The sequence below is a fragment of the Schistocerca americana genome, chromosome 6, assembly GCF_021461395.2.
Source record: "Schistocerca americana isolate TAMUIC-IGC-003095 chromosome 6, iqSchAmer2.1, whole genome shotgun sequence".
Taxonomy (NCBI): domain Eukaryota; kingdom Metazoa; phylum Arthropoda; class Insecta; order Orthoptera; family Acrididae; genus Schistocerca; species Schistocerca americana.
The window spans coordinates 228,577,663-228,599,630 of record NC_060124.1 but is presented as its reverse complement, the minus strand read 5'-3'; the positions used below and the strand labels follow the sequence as shown (position 1 = coordinate 228,599,630).

Below are 21,968 nucleotides of genomic sequence, written 5' to 3'. Positions count from 1 at the left end.
CGAGTCACAAAACAACGAAAATGCAAGCTTCATTGAGTCGTCCTCAAGGTCCTACTGCTTACGTGTTTTTGGAAAGACGGCTTACGAAATCTGGTTGGTGGGTTGATTGGGCTGAAGGGACCAAACAGCAAGGTCATCAGTCCCTTGTTTCAAATGTGGTCCATTCAGACGGATCGACATCCCAGAAAAGTCAAAACGATAAAAGGTAAAAGGCTAAAAAAATGTAAAAGTGTAGCCGTGTTGTCAATGGGGAAAGCAAAATGAGGGAAGTCAGCAAGAGAGCAACCCCAAGGTTATGCTAGAGGCAGGAAATATCCCACCTCTGATGCAATACAAGCAAGACCACCTGCTATTCAAAAGTGTTCAACCGCTAAAGTGTGTTTTGTAAAAAGCGACTAACCAAATCTGAAAAGTGATAAAAACAGAGTGAAAGGGAAAGAAAAGAGGATCTCTGCCTGCCAGGGAGGGGAGTCACGAATCTCCTAACACAGCCTACAGTGGGAGACACCCCAACCCTCACCGCCCTGCCCCTACTCCAGAGAGAGATTAAGAACCTTAAAACTGAGAATAAAAACCACTTTCATGGAGGAAACTGCAACCATCCGGGAATAGTCTGCCAATATTAAAGGTAAAGTGTGGGGAAGTCTGTACTTAGTATGCAGAGCCAAAAGAAGGGAGCATTCCACCAAAATGTGGGCTACTGACTAGAAGGCTCCACAACCACAAATTGGGGATGGCTCATTATGCAAAAGAAAACCACGGGTCAGCCTAGTATGGCTGATGCGGAGACGACGACAGGGTGGTCGAGTCCTTTCAGGAGAGGCGCAAGGAAGAACGCCATGGGACAGGTGTCACCTTAATTGCATGAAGTTTATTAGACAGGGAAGTAGCCTCCCAAGAGTTGGCCCACGATTGTGCGAAGTGGGATTTGATGTGAAGCAGTAAATCCGCCGCAGGAGGGGTTACAGAGAAGGGGGGCAAGTGACTGCTCCTCCAGCCAAATGATCAGCAAGCTCCTTACCTGGGATACCCACATGGCCAGGGACCCAAAGGAAGTCAACAAAACAAGCAGCATCCTGAAGATCAGCAAGACTGTCATGGATGGCAGAGACCAAGGGATGGCAGTTAAAACACCGGTCAATAGCCTGAAGGACACTCATTGAGCCCGTACATAACAAAATGCGGTTGAATTGGGACCGTGTAATAAATGTAAGAGCTTGGGAAATCTACATCTATTCCGCAGTAAACACCCTACATGTAGTTTGCAGGACATGATTTTCCGTGCCAACAGAGGACTTTAAGGCATATCTCACACAATCAGTAGATTTAGAGCCATCAGTGTAAAAAACAACAGCATCCTGAAAGTCCTATAAAATTCGGCAGAATAAACAACGGAACACCATCGGGGGGAACAGAATGTTTCGGACCTTGGCGGAGATCCATCCGAATCCCAGGCCGAGGAACTAACCAATGAGGGATGTTGGGGAGGAAACATGGGAGACAGGACAAAGAAGGAAGCTGAAAATCATGGCAAAAAGACGCAAGGCGGAGCCCAACCGGTAAATCCACCCGAGGGTGGGAAACAGGTGGGCAATGTCCTCGGTCTGGGAACAGGATAGAATAGGAAGGATGAGTGGGAGAAGAACGGACAGCGATTGCATAAGAAACCAGAAGCTGGGACTGACGAACAGAAAAGGGGGAATCCCACCTTCAACCAGGAGACTATCAACAGGGCTAGTAGGGAACGCACCGGTGGCCAAACGGATATCACAATGGTGGACTGGATCAAGGAGGCGCAGTGTGGAAGGAGCAGCCGAACCATAACTTGACAACCATAGTCCAAGCGAGACAGTACTAAAGCCCAATAAAGGCGGAGAAGGGTGGAGCAGTCTGAACCCCAAGAGGTGTGGGCAAGGAAGCAAAGGACACTGAGTCTACGGAAACATCCTACCTTCAGAAGTCTGATCTGATATGGGGCAGCCAAGTGAGCCTGTTGTCGAAAACAAGACCCAGGAAACAAAACTGTGGGACCACAGGTCATCGTTACGCATTGAGGTAGAGCTCGAGATCGGGGTGGACCGTAGTACGGCGACAGAAGTGGACCACCCATGATTTTCAAGGAGAGAATTGAAACCCGTGTGTGGGTCCATGCAGAGGCATGCCGTATAGCGCCCTGGAGCTGCCGCTCTGCAGAGGCCATCGAAGAGGAACTAACCCAAATGTAGAAATCATCCAAATACAGAGCAGGGGTGACCAAAGGACCGATGGATACCACAAGTCCATCTAGAGCAATGAGGAAAAGAAGTACACTCAATACGGAACCCTGTGGGATGCCATTCTCCTGGGTCCATGGAGAACTAAAAAACAGTACCAACCCCAACCCTGAATGACCAAAGGAACAGGGATTAGCAGATAAAAATTGGGACTGAGTCCCAAAGACCCCACTCAAGATGTGTAAGAAAAATGTGATGGCACGAAACCATGTCATAGGCCTTGCGAAGGTCGAAAAATACTGCAACCAAATGGCGGCGCTGGGAAAAAGCCTGCCGAATTGCAGATTCCAAGTGAAGTAAATGATCGATCTAAGACCGTCCCTCTCTGAAGCCACAGTGGTAAGGGGACAATAGATCCCGAGATTCGAGGACCCAATTGAGCCGATGGGCTACCACCTGTTCAAGTAAATTGCAAACAACGTTTGTCAGACTTATTGGCTGATAGCTTTCAATAAAGAGGGTGTTCTTACTAGGCTTCAAGACGGGAACCATTATGCTATCCCTCCATTGAGAAGGGAAGTCACCCTGGAGCCAAATATGGTTAACCACTGGAGAAGATATAGCCGTTGTGGAGCACTGAGATGTTGAAGCAATTGGTTATGAATGGAGTCTGGGCCAGTGGCCGTACCATGAGAAGACGAAATTGCGGAAACAAGTTCCCATTCAGTAAAAGGTTCTGACTGACAATGGGTAAGGGACAGTAGAACCGAGGGAAGAAACAAAGCATTACTAACATACCCGTTTGCTCTGTTTGATTAAGTAACGAGCTTTGGTGTGAAGGCGTTTAAAGGTCATAAGATTGACAGCAGATGGGTGCCTCTTAAGGTGTTCCAAAGCTCGACGATCACGGATGCAACAGCAATGGCCAGACTCCACCACGGGACTTGCCGGCCGCGAAATGGTCCGGATGAGTGTGGGATAGCAAGGCTAGAGGCACAAACAATCTCATAAGACACGTCACAGAGGACGTCATCAATACAACCAGACAAAGAGGGAGAAAGAACAACCTGTGCTGTATATAGAGGCCAATCGGCACGTTGGAAAGACCAACGAGGTAACCTGTCCATCAGGGAGTGGGAAGGGGGGGAGAGAATCAATGGAAAGTGGTAACTATCGCAAAGGTCGTCGTGTGGGGACCAGTGTAATGAAGGGAGGATGGAGGGAGAAGAAAGAGAAAGATCAATGGCAGAAAAGGTACCATGACCGGCACTACAATGAGTAGGAGAGCCATCATTAAGAAGGCACAAGTCGTGGTTTGCAAGAGCCTGGTCTATGAGAAGACCCCAACTAGATGGAAATGCACTGCCCCAGAAGGGATGAGGAGCATTAAAATCCCCGAGAAGGAGGAAGGGAGGGGGCAGTTAAGGCAGTAGGTGTAAGAGTCCTGTCAGGAGGGAGATAAAGATTTCAAACCATGACCTCAGAGACCAGGTGGACCCTAACAGCAACCACTTCCAATGTAGTTTGAAGAGGAATCCACATGCTAGCAATGTCCGTACAGACCAATGTACAAACACCACAAGAGGCCCACAGTGGGCCAACCCGATTTCGACAGAAAGCACAGAAACCACGGAGGGTCGGTGAGTGATCATCAGTAAAATGAGATTCCTGTAGAACCACACAAGCTGCAGAGTAAAATCAAATAAGGGATTTCAACTGCGGAAGGTGCCGATAATATCCATTACAATTCCATTGGATAACCACAGAACGAGGATTCAAATAGGGAGTGAACAGGCTAAAGCCAGTCATGCCACCGGGTCACCACCGTCACCGACAAGGAGGGAGCGACATCCATGAACAGCAGGTCAGAGTCAGGTTGCGAAGGTGGGGACAGGACCTCTGGCGACACCAGAGGCTCCTTGTCCCAGGACTTGTGTTTCTTCTTCTTTTCTGTTTGAGATCGAGGAGGGACGTGCGGCAAAAAGGAGCCAGCTGCAGCAAGATCCGGAACAGAAAGAGATTGGGCGACCTGGGAGTCCACAGACTGTGGTTCTCGTAGTGGTCATTTGGCAGCAGACCTTTGGCCTGGAAGGTGCCAGGAAGGGGGATCCCGGAAGGGGTGCCCTCGACCAGCAGACACTGAAGCAGTGGGACACTTCTCCAGCTGGGGAGGGGGAGTGGCACCCGGAGGGAAGGGTGTGGGAGCTGCAGGGGAGAGGGGGGGGGGGGGGGGGGGAGAGAGGGGTTCGGGACTGGAGGAAGGAAGGGGTGAAGATGTAACTAAAGCATAGCTAGACGTCATGGACACAGGATGAAGACGTGCATACTTCTTACGAGCCTCAGCGTAGGTTATACGATCAAGGGACTTATACTGCTGTATCTTCTTTTCCTCCTTATAAACTGGGCAATCCGGTGAATGTGGAGACTGATTACCATGACAATTAACACACAGGAGAGGGAACACAGGAACTCCCCTCATGGAGTGGACGTCCACAGTCACCACAGAGAGGGGCCTGCGATCAGCAGGAAGACATGTGGCCAAAATGCAAGCACTTAAAACATCTCATAGGTGGTGGGATGTATGGCCTCACGTCACATTGATAAACCATAATCTTGACCTTCTCAGGGAGGGTATCCCCTTCAAAGGCCAGGATAAAGGCACCAGTATCAATGCGATTGTCCTTCGGACCCTTCTGAACACACCGAACAAAGTGAACACCCTGCTGTCCATGATTGTCCCCAAGTTCCTTATCAGTTTGAAGGATGAGGTCCGTGCGAAAAATTACACCTTGAGCCATATTCAAAGACTGATTGGGGGGGGGGGGGGGGGGTGTAGGTAATGGACGCAGGAATTGTGCCAAGATGGTTACAGGCACGAAGGGCCGCAGACTGGGTGACTGAAGCAGTTTTGATCAACTAACCCGACCGCACCTTGCTCTGAGAGTCCACTTCACCAAACTCTCCCCACAGGCACCACCCAGCCACAGCAAGGGCCGTCTGGCACAGCGGCCATTGCCGGGAGTTCCAATGCTCCAGGACGACAAGCAACCACTCCTAGGCTTACATGAGGAGGTCACAGCTCAGGTATTGGAAGTGTGATCCCAGTATTTTCAGGGGGGTCAACCAAAAGGGTACATAGCGACCCCACCACATGGGCTGGCTATGTACCCTAGCATCAGACAATGATGTGAAGGAAAAGGTGGAAGGAACTAGGACGACGACACGTCGGAGACACTAGGTAAGGTGCTCTTCCCCAAATGGCTCACACTATGGAATAGAAATTTAGTAATGGAGGTCAAACCCCAGAGGGGGACCAGAGAATGCCAAAAGGATGAGGTAATTACACAACAAAACCAGCCAACATAACCAGGAGGATAGCGGGGCCAACATAAACACATAAACAAGGACACCAATAGAGGAAGAGGAGAGGGCAAAGGGGAAAGAGCAAGGACTGGAAAGGAAAACAAGTGCAGCCCAGGAAAGAAGGAGTGCTGCAAAAGCTTGGGGCCCCATGCTTGCCACGCACATACTCACGAAAGGAACGTGAGTCCCCTGGGTAAGGGGGGGGGGGCAGGTTTTCAGCTTTATCTTGATGCATCCCCCCCTAGAATAGAATGTTTCTGTGACAGATGTTGATAACTTTTAGTGTGCAGATATCAGTCCATGTAGGTGAGTTTATGGTAAACACTATGGCTGAGACATACATTTCCTCCGCGGTGGACAAGGACATCAACAAATGGCAAGGCACCATCTGTCTATCGCTATTGTGAACTTGACATTGTGACGGATACTGTTGTTGTGACCCAAGAATTCTTCCAGCTTTTCACTTCCATGAGACCAGACAATGAATTTGTCATCAACCTAACGATAAAAGCAATTAGGCTTTGCAGGAACGATATCCAGGGTGATGTCCTCAAAGTACTCCACAAAGAGGTCAGCTTATAACTGGAGCTAATGAGATCCCGATCGTGATGCCATCCATCTGTTTAAAATAGTCTTCTTCACAAAATAATTGACTGATCTGGCCTTTTAACACTAACCAAAATGGCCTTGCTGTGCTGGTACTGTGAACAGCTGAAAGCAAGGGGAAACTAAAGCCGTAATTTTTCCCGAGGGCATGCAGCTTTACTGTATGGTTAAATGATGATGGAGTCCTCTTGGGTAAAATATTCCGGAGGTAAAATAGTCCCCCATTCGGATCTCCGGGTGGGGACTACTCAAAAGGACGTCGTTATCAAGAGAAAGAAAACTGGCATTCTACGGATCGGAGCGTGTAATGTCAGATCCCTTAATCGGGCAGGTAGGTTAGAAAATTTAAAAAGGGAAATGGATAGGTTGAAGTTAGATATAGTGAGAATTAGTGAAGTTCGTTGGCAGGAGGAACAAGACTTTTGGTCAGGCGAATACAGGGTTATAAATACAAAATCAAATAGGGGTAATGCAGGAGTCCATTTAATAATGAATAAAAAAATAGGAGTGCGGGTAAGCTACTACAAACAGCATAGTGAATGCATTATTGTGGCCAAGATAGACACAAAGCCCATGCCTACTACAGTAGTACAAGTTTATATGCCAACTAGCTCTGCAGATGAAGAAATTGAAGAAATGTATGATGAAATAAAAGAAATTATTCAGATAGTGAAGGGAGATGAAAATTTAATAGTCATGGGTGACTGGAATTCGGTAGTAGGAAAAGGAAGAGAAGGAAACATAGTAGGCGAATATGGATTGGGGCTAAGAAATGAAAGAGGAAGCCGCCTGATAGAATTTTACACACAGCACAATTTAATCACAGCTAACACTTGGTTCAAGAATCATAAAAGGAGGTTGTATACATGGAAGAAGCCTGGAGATACTGACAGGTTATAAAATGGTACGACAGAGATTTAGGAACCAGGTTTTAAACTGTAAGACATTTCCAGGGGCAGATGTGGACTCTGACCACAATCTATTGGTTATGAACTGTAGATTAAAACTGAAGAAACTGCAGAAAGGTGGGACCTGGATAAACTGACTAAACCAGAGGTTGTACAGAGTTTCAGGGAGAGCATAAGGGAACAATTGACAGGAATGGGGGAAAGAAATACAGTAGAAGAAGAATGGGTAGCTTTGAGAGATGAAGTAGTGAAGGCAGCAGAGGATCTATTAGGTAAAAAGACGAGGGCTAGTAGAAACCCTTGGGTAACAGAAGAAATATTGAATTTAATTGATGAAAGGAGAAAATATAAAAATGCAGTAAATGAAGCAGGCAAAAAGGAATACAAACGTCTCAAAAATGAGATCGACAGGAAGTGCAAAATGGCTAAGCAGGGATGGCTAGAGGACAAATGTAAGGATGTAGAGGCTTATCTCACTAGGGGTAAGATAGATACTGCCTACAGGAAAATTAAAGAGACCTTTGGAGAAAAGAGAACCACTTGCATGAATATCAAGAGCTCAGATGGAAACCCAGTTCTGAGCAAAGAAGGGAAAGCAGAAAGGTGGAAGGAGTATATAGAGGGCCTATACAAGGGCGATGTACTTGAGGACAATATTATGGAAATGGAAGAGGATGTAGATGAAGATGAAATGGGAGATATGATACTACTGCATGAAGAGTTTGACAAAGCACTGAAAGACCTGAGTCGAAACAAGGCCCCGGAGTAGACAACATCCCATTAGAACTACTGACGGCCTTGGGAGAGCCAGTCCTGACAAAACTCTACCATCTGCTGAGCAAGATGTATGAGACAGGTGAAATACCCTCATACTTCTAAAAGAATATAATAATTCTAATCCCAAAGAAATCAGGTGCTGACAGATGTTAAAATTACTGAACAACCAGTTTAATAAGTCACGGATGCAAAATACTAACGCGAATTCTTTACAGACGAATGGAAAAACTGGTAGATGCCGACCTCGGGAAGATCAGTTTGGATTCCGTAGAAATATTGGAACACGTGAGGCAATACTGACCCTACAACTTATCTTAGAAGCTAGATTAAGGAAAGGCAAATCTATGTTCCTAGCATTTGTAGACTTACAGAAAGCTTTTGACAATGTTGACTGGAATACTCTCTTTCAAATTCTGAAGGTGGTAGGAGAAAATACAGGGATCGAAAGGTTATTTACAATTTGTACAGAAACCAGATGGCAGTTATAAGAGTCGAGGGGCATGAAAGGGAAGCAGTGGTTGGGAAAGGAGTGAGACAGGGTTGTAGCCTCTCCCCGATGTTATTCAATCTGTATATTGAGCAAGCAGTGAAGGCAACAAAAGAAAAATTCGGAGTAGGTATTAAAATCCATGGAGAAGAAATAAAAACTTTGAGGTTCACCGATGACATTGTAATTCTGTCAGAGACAGCAAAGGACTTGGAAGAGCAGTTGAATGGAATGGACAGTGTCATGAAAGGAGGGTATAAGATGATCATCAACAAAAGCAACACGAGGATAATGGAACGTAGTCGAATGAAGTCGGGTGATGCTACGGAATCAGATTAGGAAATGAGCCGCTTAAAGTAGTAAAGGAGTTTTTCTATTTGGGGAGTTAAATAACTGATTATGGTCAAAGTAGAGAGGATATGAAATGTAGACTGGCAATGGCAAGGAAAGCGTTTCTGAAGAAGAGAAATTTGTTAACATCGAGTATAGATTTAAGTGTCAGGAAGTCGTTTCTGAAAGTATTTGTATGGAGTGTAGCCATGTATGGAAGTGAAACATGGATGATAACTAGTTTGGACAAGAAGAGAATAGAAGCTTTCAAAATGTGGTGCTACAGAAGAATGCTGAAGATTAGATGGGTAGATCATATAACTAATGAGGAGGTATTGAATAGGACTGGGGAGAAGAGAAGTTTGTGACAACTTGACTAGAAGAAGGGATTGGTTGGTAGGACATGTTCTAAGGCATCAAGGAATCACCAATTTCGTATTGGAGGGCAGCGTGGAGGGTAAAAATTGTAGAGGGAGACCAAGAGATGAATACACTAAACAGATTCAGAAGGATGTAGGTTTCAGCAGGTACTGGGAGATGAAGAAGCTTGCACAGGATAGAGTAGCATGGAGAGCTGCATAAAACCAGTCTCAGGACTGAAGACAACAACAACAACAACAACAAAAAACATGAGAATCTCAGTGTTATTAAATAAATCCCTAGCAGTGTCGTCAAATAACTGGAAGAGCAGATCTACACAATCTTTGATGGGAATGCATGTGGACTGTGACAGCACATCAAAGCTGACCATATCATCTCCTTTTCCAAGATGCAAGCAAAATAATTCAACTGATGAAGTCAGCCGTATTCTTGATGTGGTACACACAGTGACCAACGTGCAGAGTAAGGAGACTGGCCAGATGTACTGGAAGTCTAAGTTGGCTATCCAGTGGTGCTCACAGTGGAAAGTAGAAGTGTGGTGTTCTTGCAAACTTTTAGAAGGTCATACAGTGTATGTGGTCGAGGATCCTGAGGGAGAAGACTTTTAATGACATTTTTATACTGAAAGACTCTTGGGAATCTCCGATCTCTTTCACATTATTTTGTATGTTGTGTCCCTTGATAATTTTTGGTGTGTCCAGTATCAACCAAAGCTTTGTGTCATAGTTGACTTGTTCCATAATTATGGCTGCATGGCCCTTGTCAGCAGTCAGGGCTACGAGGAGAGGAAGCTTGAGAGAATTTTTTTGGTACATATCACTGGGAAACCATGCATCCGTATGTCATTCAAATTTGCCTTCTGAATGAGAAACTTACTGCATTATTTTTCCTTATACGCAAAATGTAGATGGTGTTACTCCTAGTAGTATTCAGTTGCACAGCTATGGCTTGCTAGTCTCTTTCATATTCAAGCCTGTAGAGCACTTTATGCCAACTGAAATTTTACACATAGGCATAGACCTTCCCGGCACTTTGGCATAGAATATGAAACCCAGCAACAACAAAAAAATTTTTTTTGAAAGGATCTTTGATGTGCAGCAACATGTAAGCTGCATACCTTCATATTAGGAAATTATAAATTTGAATTCCACCAAAAACTACACGTTAGTTTCCAAAGCATTGAAATTGAGATTGCTTTTGTAAGCCAATCATAGCAAATCTCGCATGATCTCACCAGCCATTGACAGCAGATGTTCAAAGCATAGAACATGTGATGTAGTCAGCCAAATACGAAAAGTTAATGCTTTAAAGTAATATATATACTGCAGCTATAAGAAAAGCTACGCTTTCACATATAATATTGGTCTTTTTTGCGTGTGTTACACTTTAAGATACATTTAACAAATGTGGCAGTAAAATTTGAAATAATGGCAAATTTCTGGTCTTCTGGGCTTGAAATTATTCTAAGTGGCTGGTTCTCAAAGTGTTAAATTCTAAACAAAAGTCAAATGCTTTGTGATTTATGAAAAATTACACACTCTCACAGGTAACATAATTCATCTTGTATAAAAGTAAATTTACTTCGAAAGTACCACTTTTCAAATCATAATTCATAATATTTTCTTGAGACCTGTTAGAAATAGGTTCATTTCAGCAGTTGCCAGAAAGCACCAGGAAACAGGCATTAATGCGCATGTGCAGTTATGATAGCATAGGAAGCCTGTATGTTCATACATATAAAGCATTAAAAGATCTTACATTACATGATAAAAGAAACAGAGGATACTCCTAAGAGCATCAGAATTTCATAAACCACACTAAAATGCATAATTTGACTTAATGTGCACATACATATGTCCAGATTCACAATGCAGTAGGCCCCAACGTAATATTAAGCTTTAATACCATACATTATCTGGGAGTAGGCATTAGGAGTGATTTAAAATAGAATGATCATATAAAGTTGATCATCAGTAAAGCAGATGCCAGACAGATTCATTGAAAGAGTCCTAAGGAAATGCAATCCGAAAACAAAGGGAGTAGGTTACAGTCCTATTGTTCGCCCACTGCTTGAATATTACTCACCAGTGTGGGGTCCGTACCAGATAGGGTTGATGGAGGAGATAGAGAGGATCCAATGGAGAGCAGCGCACTTTGTTACAGGATCATTTAGTAATCGCAAAAGCGTTACGGAGATGATAGATAAACTCCAGTGGAAGACTTTGCAGGAGAGACGCTCAGTAGCTCGGTACAGGCTTTTATTGAAGTTTCGAGAACATACCTTCACCGAGGAGTCAAGCAGTATATTGCTCCCTCCTACGTATATCTCGCGAAGAGACCATGAGGATAAAATCAGAGAGATTAGAGCCCACACAGAGGCATACCAACAATCTTTCTTTCCACGAACAATACGAGACCGGAATAGACGGGAGAACCGATAGAGGTACTCAAGGTACCTTCCGCCACACACCGCGAGGTGGCTTGCAGAGTATGGATGTAGATGTAGATTTTCGGGACTTAAATTTTCTTGGTGTACCAGTACTCTTATTATCTTATGTTTGGTTCTTTATTATGGCATAATGTTATGCGTGCCAGAAGATGAAAACGTGCACTTACAATTCAGTGAACAGTTGGGACTAGCCTATACTGTGGAATGAAACACTTCGTTTCAAATAAATTAACTACCTCAGTGGAAAAGATTAATTAAAGCCAAATTTCTTTAACAAACTCACAAAAATAGCTTCAGTGTTCTGTAAGATGATTAATGCTTGTCTACCAAAAACTGGGAAATAAAATAAAAGCAGAAAACTGAAACAAATTATATATTTCAGCCTTCCGTAATTATGTGAATGTATTTTAATTCACTTGATAACTCCCGGCCACAGAAATTGGTTTTGTTTTCATCTGACGGAGCTGTAAATGAATATCACTAAACGTAAACAGGGGACCCCCTCCCCACAACAACTCAGATGCTCTGTGCATGCGTGAAGCTGGCCGCTTGGGCGTCCCACAAAAATTTTTCCGTTTAGCATCTGGTTTCATGTAGCCAGAAGCAGGAGAAGGTACTGCTCATATGCGACTGACTGCACATGTGCCTGACCGCTCTGGCAACTGCTCAAACTAATCTAATGTAAACAGTTGTGATGTTACGCTCATCGAAAGCAGTTCGTTGTTACTAAGTATTGCATAGTCTTCGTGCTACGGCCTTTGACACATTTTGCTGTTGGCAGACGCCTTTGTGTACATGGTATTTTGTTGTTGTAAAAGGCGCATTTCCTTCGCAATTAACATTTTTGTTATTTTTTTTCTTTTTTTGTTTGTTTGTTTGTTTATGTTTTATTGCTTCAGTAGTATTCTGCAGTAGCAGGATGCAGTAATTTTTTTTTTTTTTTTTTTTTTTTTTTTAGGGAATCAGTTATTGCCAGTCAAAATTACAAAAATGTAACTGAAACAATGAAAAATTCTCGGGATCCCAAAAAAGTCTCGGGTTGTTATTGGTTTTCTCCCAGCAGAAAAAATTCCCGGATTTTCCCTGGATTTTCCGGGGCATGTACATACTGTAATATACAGAAAATCCAGGCAGGAATAACAAGAATGTTATGTGAAGGATACAACACTACTCACCATGGACAGAAATTGATTCACAACTTGACTAACCTTCCAATGTAGAATGTTAGCTTGTTAGCTGAGTTACAGTAATCATGACTATTTTTGTACAGGCCATTGCTGTAAATCCCTTTAATGCATTGAATGATTCTTTCCTTACACCACAGTTAACATTAGAGCTAAGCTATCGGCCATTAACATTGTTAACAACAGGGGGAAAAAAAAAACACATACTGAATACCACACGTAGGAGCAACACCACCTGGATTTTGTGTATAAGGAAAAATTATGCAGTAAGTTTCTCATTCAGAAGGCAAATTTGAATGGACATACAAATGCGTGCTTTTGCAGTGATATGTACGGAAAAAATTCTCTCGAGCTTCCTCTCCTTGTAGCCCTGTCAGCTGACAAGGGCACTGCAGCCATAATTATAGAATGAGCCAACTATGACACAAAGTTTCAGTTTAAGCTGCAGGCAGCAACATCAAAAGTTACGAAGGAACCCCACACACAGAATAATGAGGAAGATGTCGGAGATTCTCAAGAGGTCTTCACAGGAAGAGAATGTTATTAAAAGTCTTCTCCCTCGGGCTCCTCTACCATCTACATTGCACAGCCTTCCAGTTTTACAAGAACAGCACACCTTTATGTCCCATCGTGAGCAATACTGGATTGCTAACTTACAGACATGCAAAACATCTGGCCAGCATCCTTACTCCACAAACTGGTCACTGTGCACCACATCAAGAAGACGGCTGACTTCATCAATCAAATTAAATGAATGCATCTTGGAAGAGAAGGTATTATGGCCAGCTTTGATGTGGCATCATTATTCGCGAACATTCCCATCAAAGATTCTATAGCTCTGCTCTCCCATTTATTTGATGGCACTTTTGGGGATTTATTTAAGCACACACTGATATATTTTGTGTGTGATGGAGAATATTTTAACTAGAGAGATGGCATTGCGATTGGGATACAAGCTTCTCTGGGTACTCCTCTGGATCCTCTGATTTACATGTTTTCGGAAATACAGCTTGCAAAATCTGACAGTTGTTTTAGCCGTTTTCCTTCAATACTTTCTGCAAGTGGCTCAATTCCTTTGGCAGTTTTTCAGTGTCTGAGACAGCTTCCACTCAATGCAGAATGAAAAAACTGCTATACATTTATGATGGCAGTGTTGTCATTGTGTCTGTCTGAGACTAACATCTCCTCTACATAGTGAGTAGTAATCTACCCTTTTCACAATACTGTTGTAATACATATACCGTATTCTTTCCACAGCATTTCTTGGAGTCTTAGTGAGGCATAAATTTGGTCTGGAATGAAAGTTACCAAACATTATCAAAATTGTGTATATTAGAATCTTGTCAGTCTGCAGCTAGCGATCTAGCAGTTAGCATTGCTGCCTTTAGATCATAGGGTTCCGAGTTCAATTCCAGGCCAAGTTTTAGATTTTCTTTCTCAGAGACTGTGTTTGTTTTACATACCATTTCATCTCTTCATCACAAAGATGCAACAATTGCCATAATTTTGTCAAATAGATTGGAACCAGATGTTTAACATCTCCAAAGCTACCTCCCCACTCAATAATGTTATATGATAATTTCTAAGTCCATTACAATCTGACAATTCCTATATTACATAGTTTCTGCACAACAGAGAAAATAGGTCATAATTAAAGCATTAAATTTATGTAATTATTGAATACCACAGAAATCAGTTTACCTATCATTCACAAAAGTCCATGCCATCTGGACCATCTTCTGTAATTTGCTTTTGTCTCCTGCAAAAGAAACATCTCACTGTAAATTCACTAAAATGTTGCAACAGAATACTGAACTTTTAATTTATAAAGGATGTTCAAAACATAATGATTCACCTCACCTTTAAGACATTTAGCATACTTCAGCAGGTAGCTATAAGGATGTTCAACTTGTAAATCAAATTTGATCGTCTGAAGCAATATTCTCTCAAGCGTCATGACTTCTTCCTGTAAAGTAAAGAAAATTGACACACTTTTAAACTTTAATAGTTCGTAAATTCGAGTGTCTATAATAATGAAATGGATTATTACAACAAAAAAGGACTCTCTCTCTCTCTCTCTCTCTCTCTCTCTCTCTCTCTCTCTCTCTCTCTCATGGTGATTTTTTCTACCATGTCCAAACTCTAGGGATTGATTGATGAGAGGACATAGAATTAAAAAAAGGTCTAATGAACTTAGTCCAAAAATGCATAGTTCCCATGCTAGAGACCATTTATTCAATCATACTTTGTTACAGAGACTGCAGTCTAATATGCAGTGTTCCTTGCACACACAGTTACAGTATGCATGGTTTCCTCCTGGAGCTTGGTACTGTTCCTCATGCATCATGCCCTAGCTCCCTTTCCTGCCATAGTAACTGGTAATACTGTGTTCGACTCACTTCTCTTGCTGACTTACCTTGTAGTCGATGCAGTACAGCATTGTACACAATGGGTCTCTATTCGAACTGAGAGCTTGCCAACATGGTGTTTACTTACGGAAAGGCAAATGGCAATGGCCAGTGTGCAGTAAGGTTGAATCAGGAGACCTATCCTTGCCAATAACAACCACAGACAGCAACAATGTTTTGCCATTTGTCTGAAACAGGGTAACTCAGGAAACAGGAAATCACAAAGGACATACCCAAAATGTTTGGACACCAGACTTGGAGGAAAATGGGATTAACTCAGTGGGAAGCAACCACCGTGTCAGTACCAGGCAGTTGGCCCACCAGTACAAGGTAAGCCAGACAACTGTGTTGAACATTCTGACAATTGTTACTTGACAAACTTTCCACATTGGAGGAATTTTGTCACTGGTTTCTTCACAGGATTCATGTCATCCATCCTATTCACAGATAAGGTCACCTTTATATGGAGTGGTATCTTCAACAAATTCCATAAAAGTCATCTATGAGAAGTATGCAGAACTCCCATGATATGGTAGCAGTGAATCATCAGCATCAGTGCAGCTGTAATGTATGGGCTGGGATAACTCATGACCATATTTTGGGACCAGTCTTCCTTCCACATCACCTAACAGGCCAGAACTACTGGCGTTTCTTGTGGGTGACTTTTCCTACCCTGCTGTAAGACGTACCACTTATGTTTCAAAGGGTTATGTGGATGCTACACAATGGTCCTCCAGCCCACTTTGCCATTAATGTATGAACGTATTTAATCGTGTCTTCCCTGGTCGATGAATTTGACAAGGGGGGCCAGTTGCATGGCCTGCTCGTTCACCAGATCTCAACCTGTGCAATTTCTGTTTATGAGGCCATCTCAAAAGTATCATGTATGCAGATCCCATTCCAGATGTGGAGACACTGGAGCAATGTATTCATGCTATCTTTGACAATGTTCACAAGCAGCCTGGCCAATGTGAACATGTGAGATGGAACATGGCACGAGTTGAAACCATTTTCAACACATATTGTAACTGTGGCTGTATGATACAGTGCTTATTAGACCGCAGTCTCCGTAACAATGTATGTTTGAGTAAGTGGTCTCTAGCATGGAAACCAAGCATTTGCAGACAAGTTCATTAGACTTTTTTTGTTCCGCATCCTCTCATCGATCAATCCCCAGAGTTTGTACATAGTGGAAAAAAATCACGCTATATATAGTGCTGCACAGGCACACTTAAAGGGGAGAAGGTACCTTCTAACTCTGCCATGTCATTTCCAGAGTAACTTTTCTCAGAAGTATTGACAACAGAACAATGAAATTTTTCTTACGTACATTTACATTATTTGCTAAAAAGCTGATACTTTTCTAAATACAAGGGCTATTCAAAAATCATCTGACATTTTTTATTGTTGAAACCAACAATGGTACTGGGGCATGCACCCACTATGTCCGTAGGCACGCATAGTGCACATGCCCGATTTTTTTTCAAAAAGTTGCTGGCTTGTCATTGACAAGTAAACACATGTAAGTGGCAGTAGTCTGATTTTGCGTTGAGGGCAAGAAGACAAAAAGTGGAACACTATTACTGCCTCAAATTTTGTTTTAAGCTTGGCAATTCTCAAGTTCAAACAATCTGCAACATTTGACAAGTTTTTGTAGAGAAGCAATGAGTGCCACAGAGATAAAAGAGTGGTACAACCACTTCAAGGTAGGTCCTCAACATGTGCAAATTATGTTACTGATCATGTAAGGACCCTAGTGATGCAGAATTGATGAATAATGATCAGATGACTTGTGGATTAGTATTGGATCCATTCATTCCATTTTAACGGACCATTTGGACTTCAGGCAGATCTCAGCAAAATTTGTGCTGAAGTTCAGAGATCGTACAGGACATGCTGGATACTGTGAACAGTAAGCCCAGCTTTCTTAACACAGTGATCAATCCTGGGTTTATGCGTATGACCTTGAAACAAAGTTCCAGTCATCGTAATGGAAGATCCATCATCCCCTAAGACCCAAAAAGTGAGGCAGGTCCACAACGATGTAAAAGTCATGCTGACTGTCTTTTTTACTCCAGTGTTTTAGTCTATTACAAGTATGCCCCACAAGGTAAGAACTACTACTGAGAGGTTCCGCATAGCATTAGTCAAGCAGTGAGATGCAAATGTACATACCTGTGAGCAGTGGACACCTTACCATGATAATGCACCCACTCATTGTTCTCAATTGATTCAGAGTTTTTTGTGCAAATACAACATGGCTGTGGTTTGGCAGCCTCCCTATTCTCCTGGCCTAGTACTGAGTGACTTCTGGCTTTCCCTAAATTGAAAGATAATTGCAAAGGGACCAGATTTCAGAACAGGAAGACATTATGTGCACTTTGACAGAGCAACTGCAAACCATATCAAAATAAGCTTTCCTGCGATGCTTCCAGCAGTGGCAGCAACATTGGGGGAGCTGTGTAGTAGCTGAAGGGGACTATTTTGAAGGTGAGTAGCATCAAATAATTGCATATGAGTAAAGATTGATTTTATAAATAAAAGTCTAATATCTCTTGAATAGCCTTTGGATATTAAAATTGTAATTATGAAAAATGTTTGAATAATGGTCCACTTACAGTGTCTTTAGTACATTTCTGCTCTGCACTCAGTTCACAGTTTCTTTCACTACATGTGTCAGATTCCTCTGGCACTGATTTGCAAGCAGCATGCATAAAACTAGTTCCATAGTTTTATAGGATGGCTTCGTAAATTAATAATAGCACTGCTATTAACCCTTTTCCAATAGTACTCATGCCATACATACTGTGATGTATTGATGACTTACTAACTTGTGTATTGTTAAGCTTGAGATGTTTGAATCCAGAGAGAGCACTCCAAGATAGGAAAGCAGACACACTACGCAGAGAGCAAACAATTGGTAGTGTTTAGGTTACATGAGGTAAACAGCAATGGCAGCAGTCTGTAAATTGCAGGTGGCCAGGACAGTCGCCCCAGGGTACAGGTTTCAATTCAGAGAATTAATTGATAACTCCATCCAATATCTGCACAGTTTTGTAAGGTGTCACTGTAGATGGTGGTTGCAAACAGGTATGTCTTAGAATGTGTAACAAGCCTAACACTAGCTCCTGAGAACAGTAATATCAGCTAGTTCACACAGGTTAGAGTGACACGGGAAATGAGTAAAACTGCTGGAATAGTGATCCCTACTCACAAGAATCCCCAGGAAACAGGAAAATGATGTAAAACTCTGTTGCTGCTAGCCACAATTGGAAGGGCTATGATTTTTAGCTTTCAGTTGGCCACTGTTGCTACCCCAAATGGGATTTTATTACAAGAAATCCCTACCTATAGGTAAGGAAGAGGAGGGGGAGGAGCTGAATGTGGTTGGCCAAGAGGCACCCTGTGGTGTGCTGGTGGATTGGCAGGCTCATGGCAGATAGGGAGAAAGCAGTGTGCCACACCCAATCCTTTAAAAACTCCAGCTTTTCGTATTCAAAGTGTTCTCGGTCAGATCTTTGGGATGTGAGCCTTGAAGAAGATTCAAACACAGTATTTTCTCACTTGGAGTGCTGCTCTCAATGTTTGTACTTTACATTGCTGATAGTGATTGCTATTTCTGTTAGCTCTCGACCTATGACCTCAGACACCGACTTCTGTTGTGTCAACAGTCGAATCCTTTGCTTTTTCTAAGGTTTAGAATTAGCCTTCAGTGCAGTAGTTTAGTCTGAACACAATGAATGTGTTATTCAGACCCTTGTGTTCCTTGAATCTCTTTTTACAAGTATCCTTATCGAGTTCCAAAGTCCACACCTCTCGCAGGTGCCCAGCGACAATGTTTGGTGCTGATCTAAGCAATCACCTGCCATCACTGGAAATTTGTCTTTCTGCATTTGCTCCAAACTGCTCAGATTTGCAGACCAATCTGTATCCCCCCTCCCATTTATCCTCGGTTTCTAACGTTTTTTGGATGACAAGAGACAGTGGTATTGGGTTGCAAGGCACACACTTGTCTCAATTCAGTTAACTTGCATGTTGTGTGTAGCCGATCTTCTTCTCTGGGTAATAGCTACTTCGATCTCCCAAAAGCTTCTTCTCCGAAGACTATAGCTGGTTAAAGAAATTTATTAAAATACTTTTCTATCCTTGAAATAATTTTGGTACTCGTAAAATACTTTTCAGTTCAATCACTATATATTTTCAACTTTCACAGACAACAACTTCTGCAAGCTAACTTATTCCTTAAACATTAGACTCATTTACACATATTCAAATAATATACATGTGTCTTGCTTCGTTCATAGCCAAGACTTGAAGCAATTCAGAAGTCTCTAGCCTTCAACAAGTCCAATACATGAATGAACATAGAAACCTATATTCAATTTTTCATTAGTCTTTTTACAATCAACAGAGACACTAAAAAGCACAGAATACTAAATGAAGTTTACTTGTTCTTCTCAACCCATACATGGAGACTGTGGACCGTGCAGCAGGTACTTGTCTGCCACCGTTTAGCCACCGCGTCCTCTTTTTCTCAATAGCATGAGCAAGTGCAGACCAGTACTTCTCATTAAATTGTGTGTGAAGGTCTCCCCACAGCAAAACACTCACCACTTTACTCGGTAACACAACATTAGGTAAAGTTATTCTATTTTCTACTTTGTCATGGACAAGTTTGAATTCTTCGCACAAGTCGTCCATAACCTTGCTAGCATCATTAAGTTCTGAAAAAGCAACCGTTGAAATGTTTCTGGAGATTATACTCTCGGTAGCTTATCAATCTTTAATTAGCTCAAATGGTTCTGCCAAACTACTTACATTTATAATATCCAAGTTGGCTATTTTTCCTTTAAAACTTCATCCTATATTATCTACTCGGGAACTAAAAATGCGTGCAGTAATACCTGGGATTTTCAACTGAATAATCCACATTACTTCCTTAGGTCAATCCGTGCTCTTTTTCAAAGTATTCATTTCCTGTCTTATGGAATTAAATTTAACATTACATACAATTTTACAAAATTAATTTTTCACTAAATTCAGATTCTACATTATTGTATTTATCTTCAATATCAAATTCTAATTTTTTAGTTAAATCTCGAAGTTGCTCAACCTGTCTCTGGTTAAACTCCGTAAATAGTTGATTAACTTGAGTATTCAAGAAACTAGTGAGTTCACTCTTTAAATCTAACTTCACATTTTCTGCCTTATTATTTAAAGAGTCAAATTCAGTCTACCAATTTCTCATACCTTCACGCAACTGGCTAAATTCCTTATTAGGTTCATCTACTTTTGCACTTAGCAATCCTAAAGTCTTATTCTGAACGTCCAATTTATTATTTACTTGAATATTCACTGTGTATTTCTCTACTTAAATTAGCACTCAGTGCATCTAGCTTTTCACTTAAAACGGCTGAATCAGCCTTCTGGTCATCCAACTTAACATTCAACTGAGTATTTTGAGCTTCTAAATTTTTACTTAGAGTAGTAATTTGACCATTTGACTCTGTTCTCTGAGTGTAGCTTTAGACATGGTTCTTTAATTAAATTTGCTACTTCAGCCAGGTCTGGCATTTTATTATTCACTGTCATAGCCACAGCTGGTTCTGCTAGTTGCTGTTCTTGATGCGTAACTTTATTGATTTTAGACCTAGTAATCACCTAGAAGAAAATTCACCATTGAGTACAATAACTACGCTAACAGTTTATCATTCAACAGTTCCTTCAACTTTATCAAACAGTGTTTTTCCTCACCTGGCGTAGAGTTCTAGCTATGTTGGTGAGCGGATGTGTAAGCAGCACCAGTGGACAGAACTGACACCAGCGGCGTTGAATGTTGGTTTCAGAATTGTCGGCGGCAAGCAGATGCAGAGTCAGCACCGGTGAGCAGCAGCTGGTGCATTTGGCGTCTGTGGCTGGCTACTGCGGCGGCGCAATGTACGTGTGTGAAAAGTGCTTACTCTTCACACCCAAGCTTCTTAGTCGAAAGGTTGAGATCTTTTCTCCCGTTTTTTTCTTTGTTGCTGCTACTTTCTCCCGTCTTTTACTATGTTGCACTCGCCTCTTTCTTCCATTGGTTTATTGGACTCAAATCAATTACTGGAAACAGTTCTCACATCTTGTTAGACCTAGTTGCTATGGCAAATCATATCTTCTTCCTGTTTCTGTCTTGAAATTCCCATTTTCTTTGGGTCCTGCCACTTAGGTCGCCACATTCTCACGGTTTCTGACGACACGAGACAGTGTGGTACTGGGGTGCAAGACTCGCATGTCTCTCACAGTTGACTTACGTATTGTGTGCAGTCGATCTTCTACTCAGGTCAGACAGCTGTGTCTGATCTTCACAAACTCTTCTTCCCCAAAGACTACAGCTGGTTAAAGGCATTTCAAAATAGACTTCTTTCTACTCTTGAAATGATTCTATACTCTCAGGATACTTTTTGTTCAACTCTCTTATATTTTCATCTCCACAATAAAACAACTTCACAAGTTTCACAATCAAATGTAAGTGTCTTTAGTTCAATTCATAGTTCATTTGTACACAACAAATACAGTCGTTACACCATCAAGGAATAAAGCATGCTTGCTCCTTGTACTGGACATACAGCTTCTATGGCGCAAGTGGAAAACGCTTGTCCGTGCCGTCACTATTGCAGCATTCTCCCGATTCACGTCCACCCTGCACACACAGAAACTGGTGGCGAGATAGACACATCTTCACTCTCTCACCCTCGTACTTAAAATATCGGACGTTCGAGATGGTGGAAAGCCAAGTGTCTCGAGAACTTACACCGACATTCTCGAGGCACTACAAGTTAAGACACAGCAACAAACCTAACAGTGTTTTTGTTATATACAATAC

The 21,968-nt window shown here is 42.2% G+C and overlaps 1 protein-coding gene across 1 annotated transcript in view; it reads right to left on the bottom strand.

Annotated features, from left to right (window-relative positions):
• LOC124619627 (cyclin-K) overlaps window positions 1-21,968 on the bottom strand; it is a 63,003-nt gene that overhangs the window by 21,157 nt on the left and 19,878 nt on the right. Inside the window, exons 4-5 of the mRNA XM_047146137.1 lie at window positions 14,559-14,664; window positions 14,400-14,457 (exon numbers count right to left, since the gene is read on the bottom strand). Of these exons, the coding sequence (XP_047002093.1) occupies window positions 14,400-14,457; window positions 14,559-14,664 (164 nt within the window). The remainder of the gene's footprint in view (window positions 1-14,399; window positions 14,458-14,558; window positions 14,665-21,968) is intronic.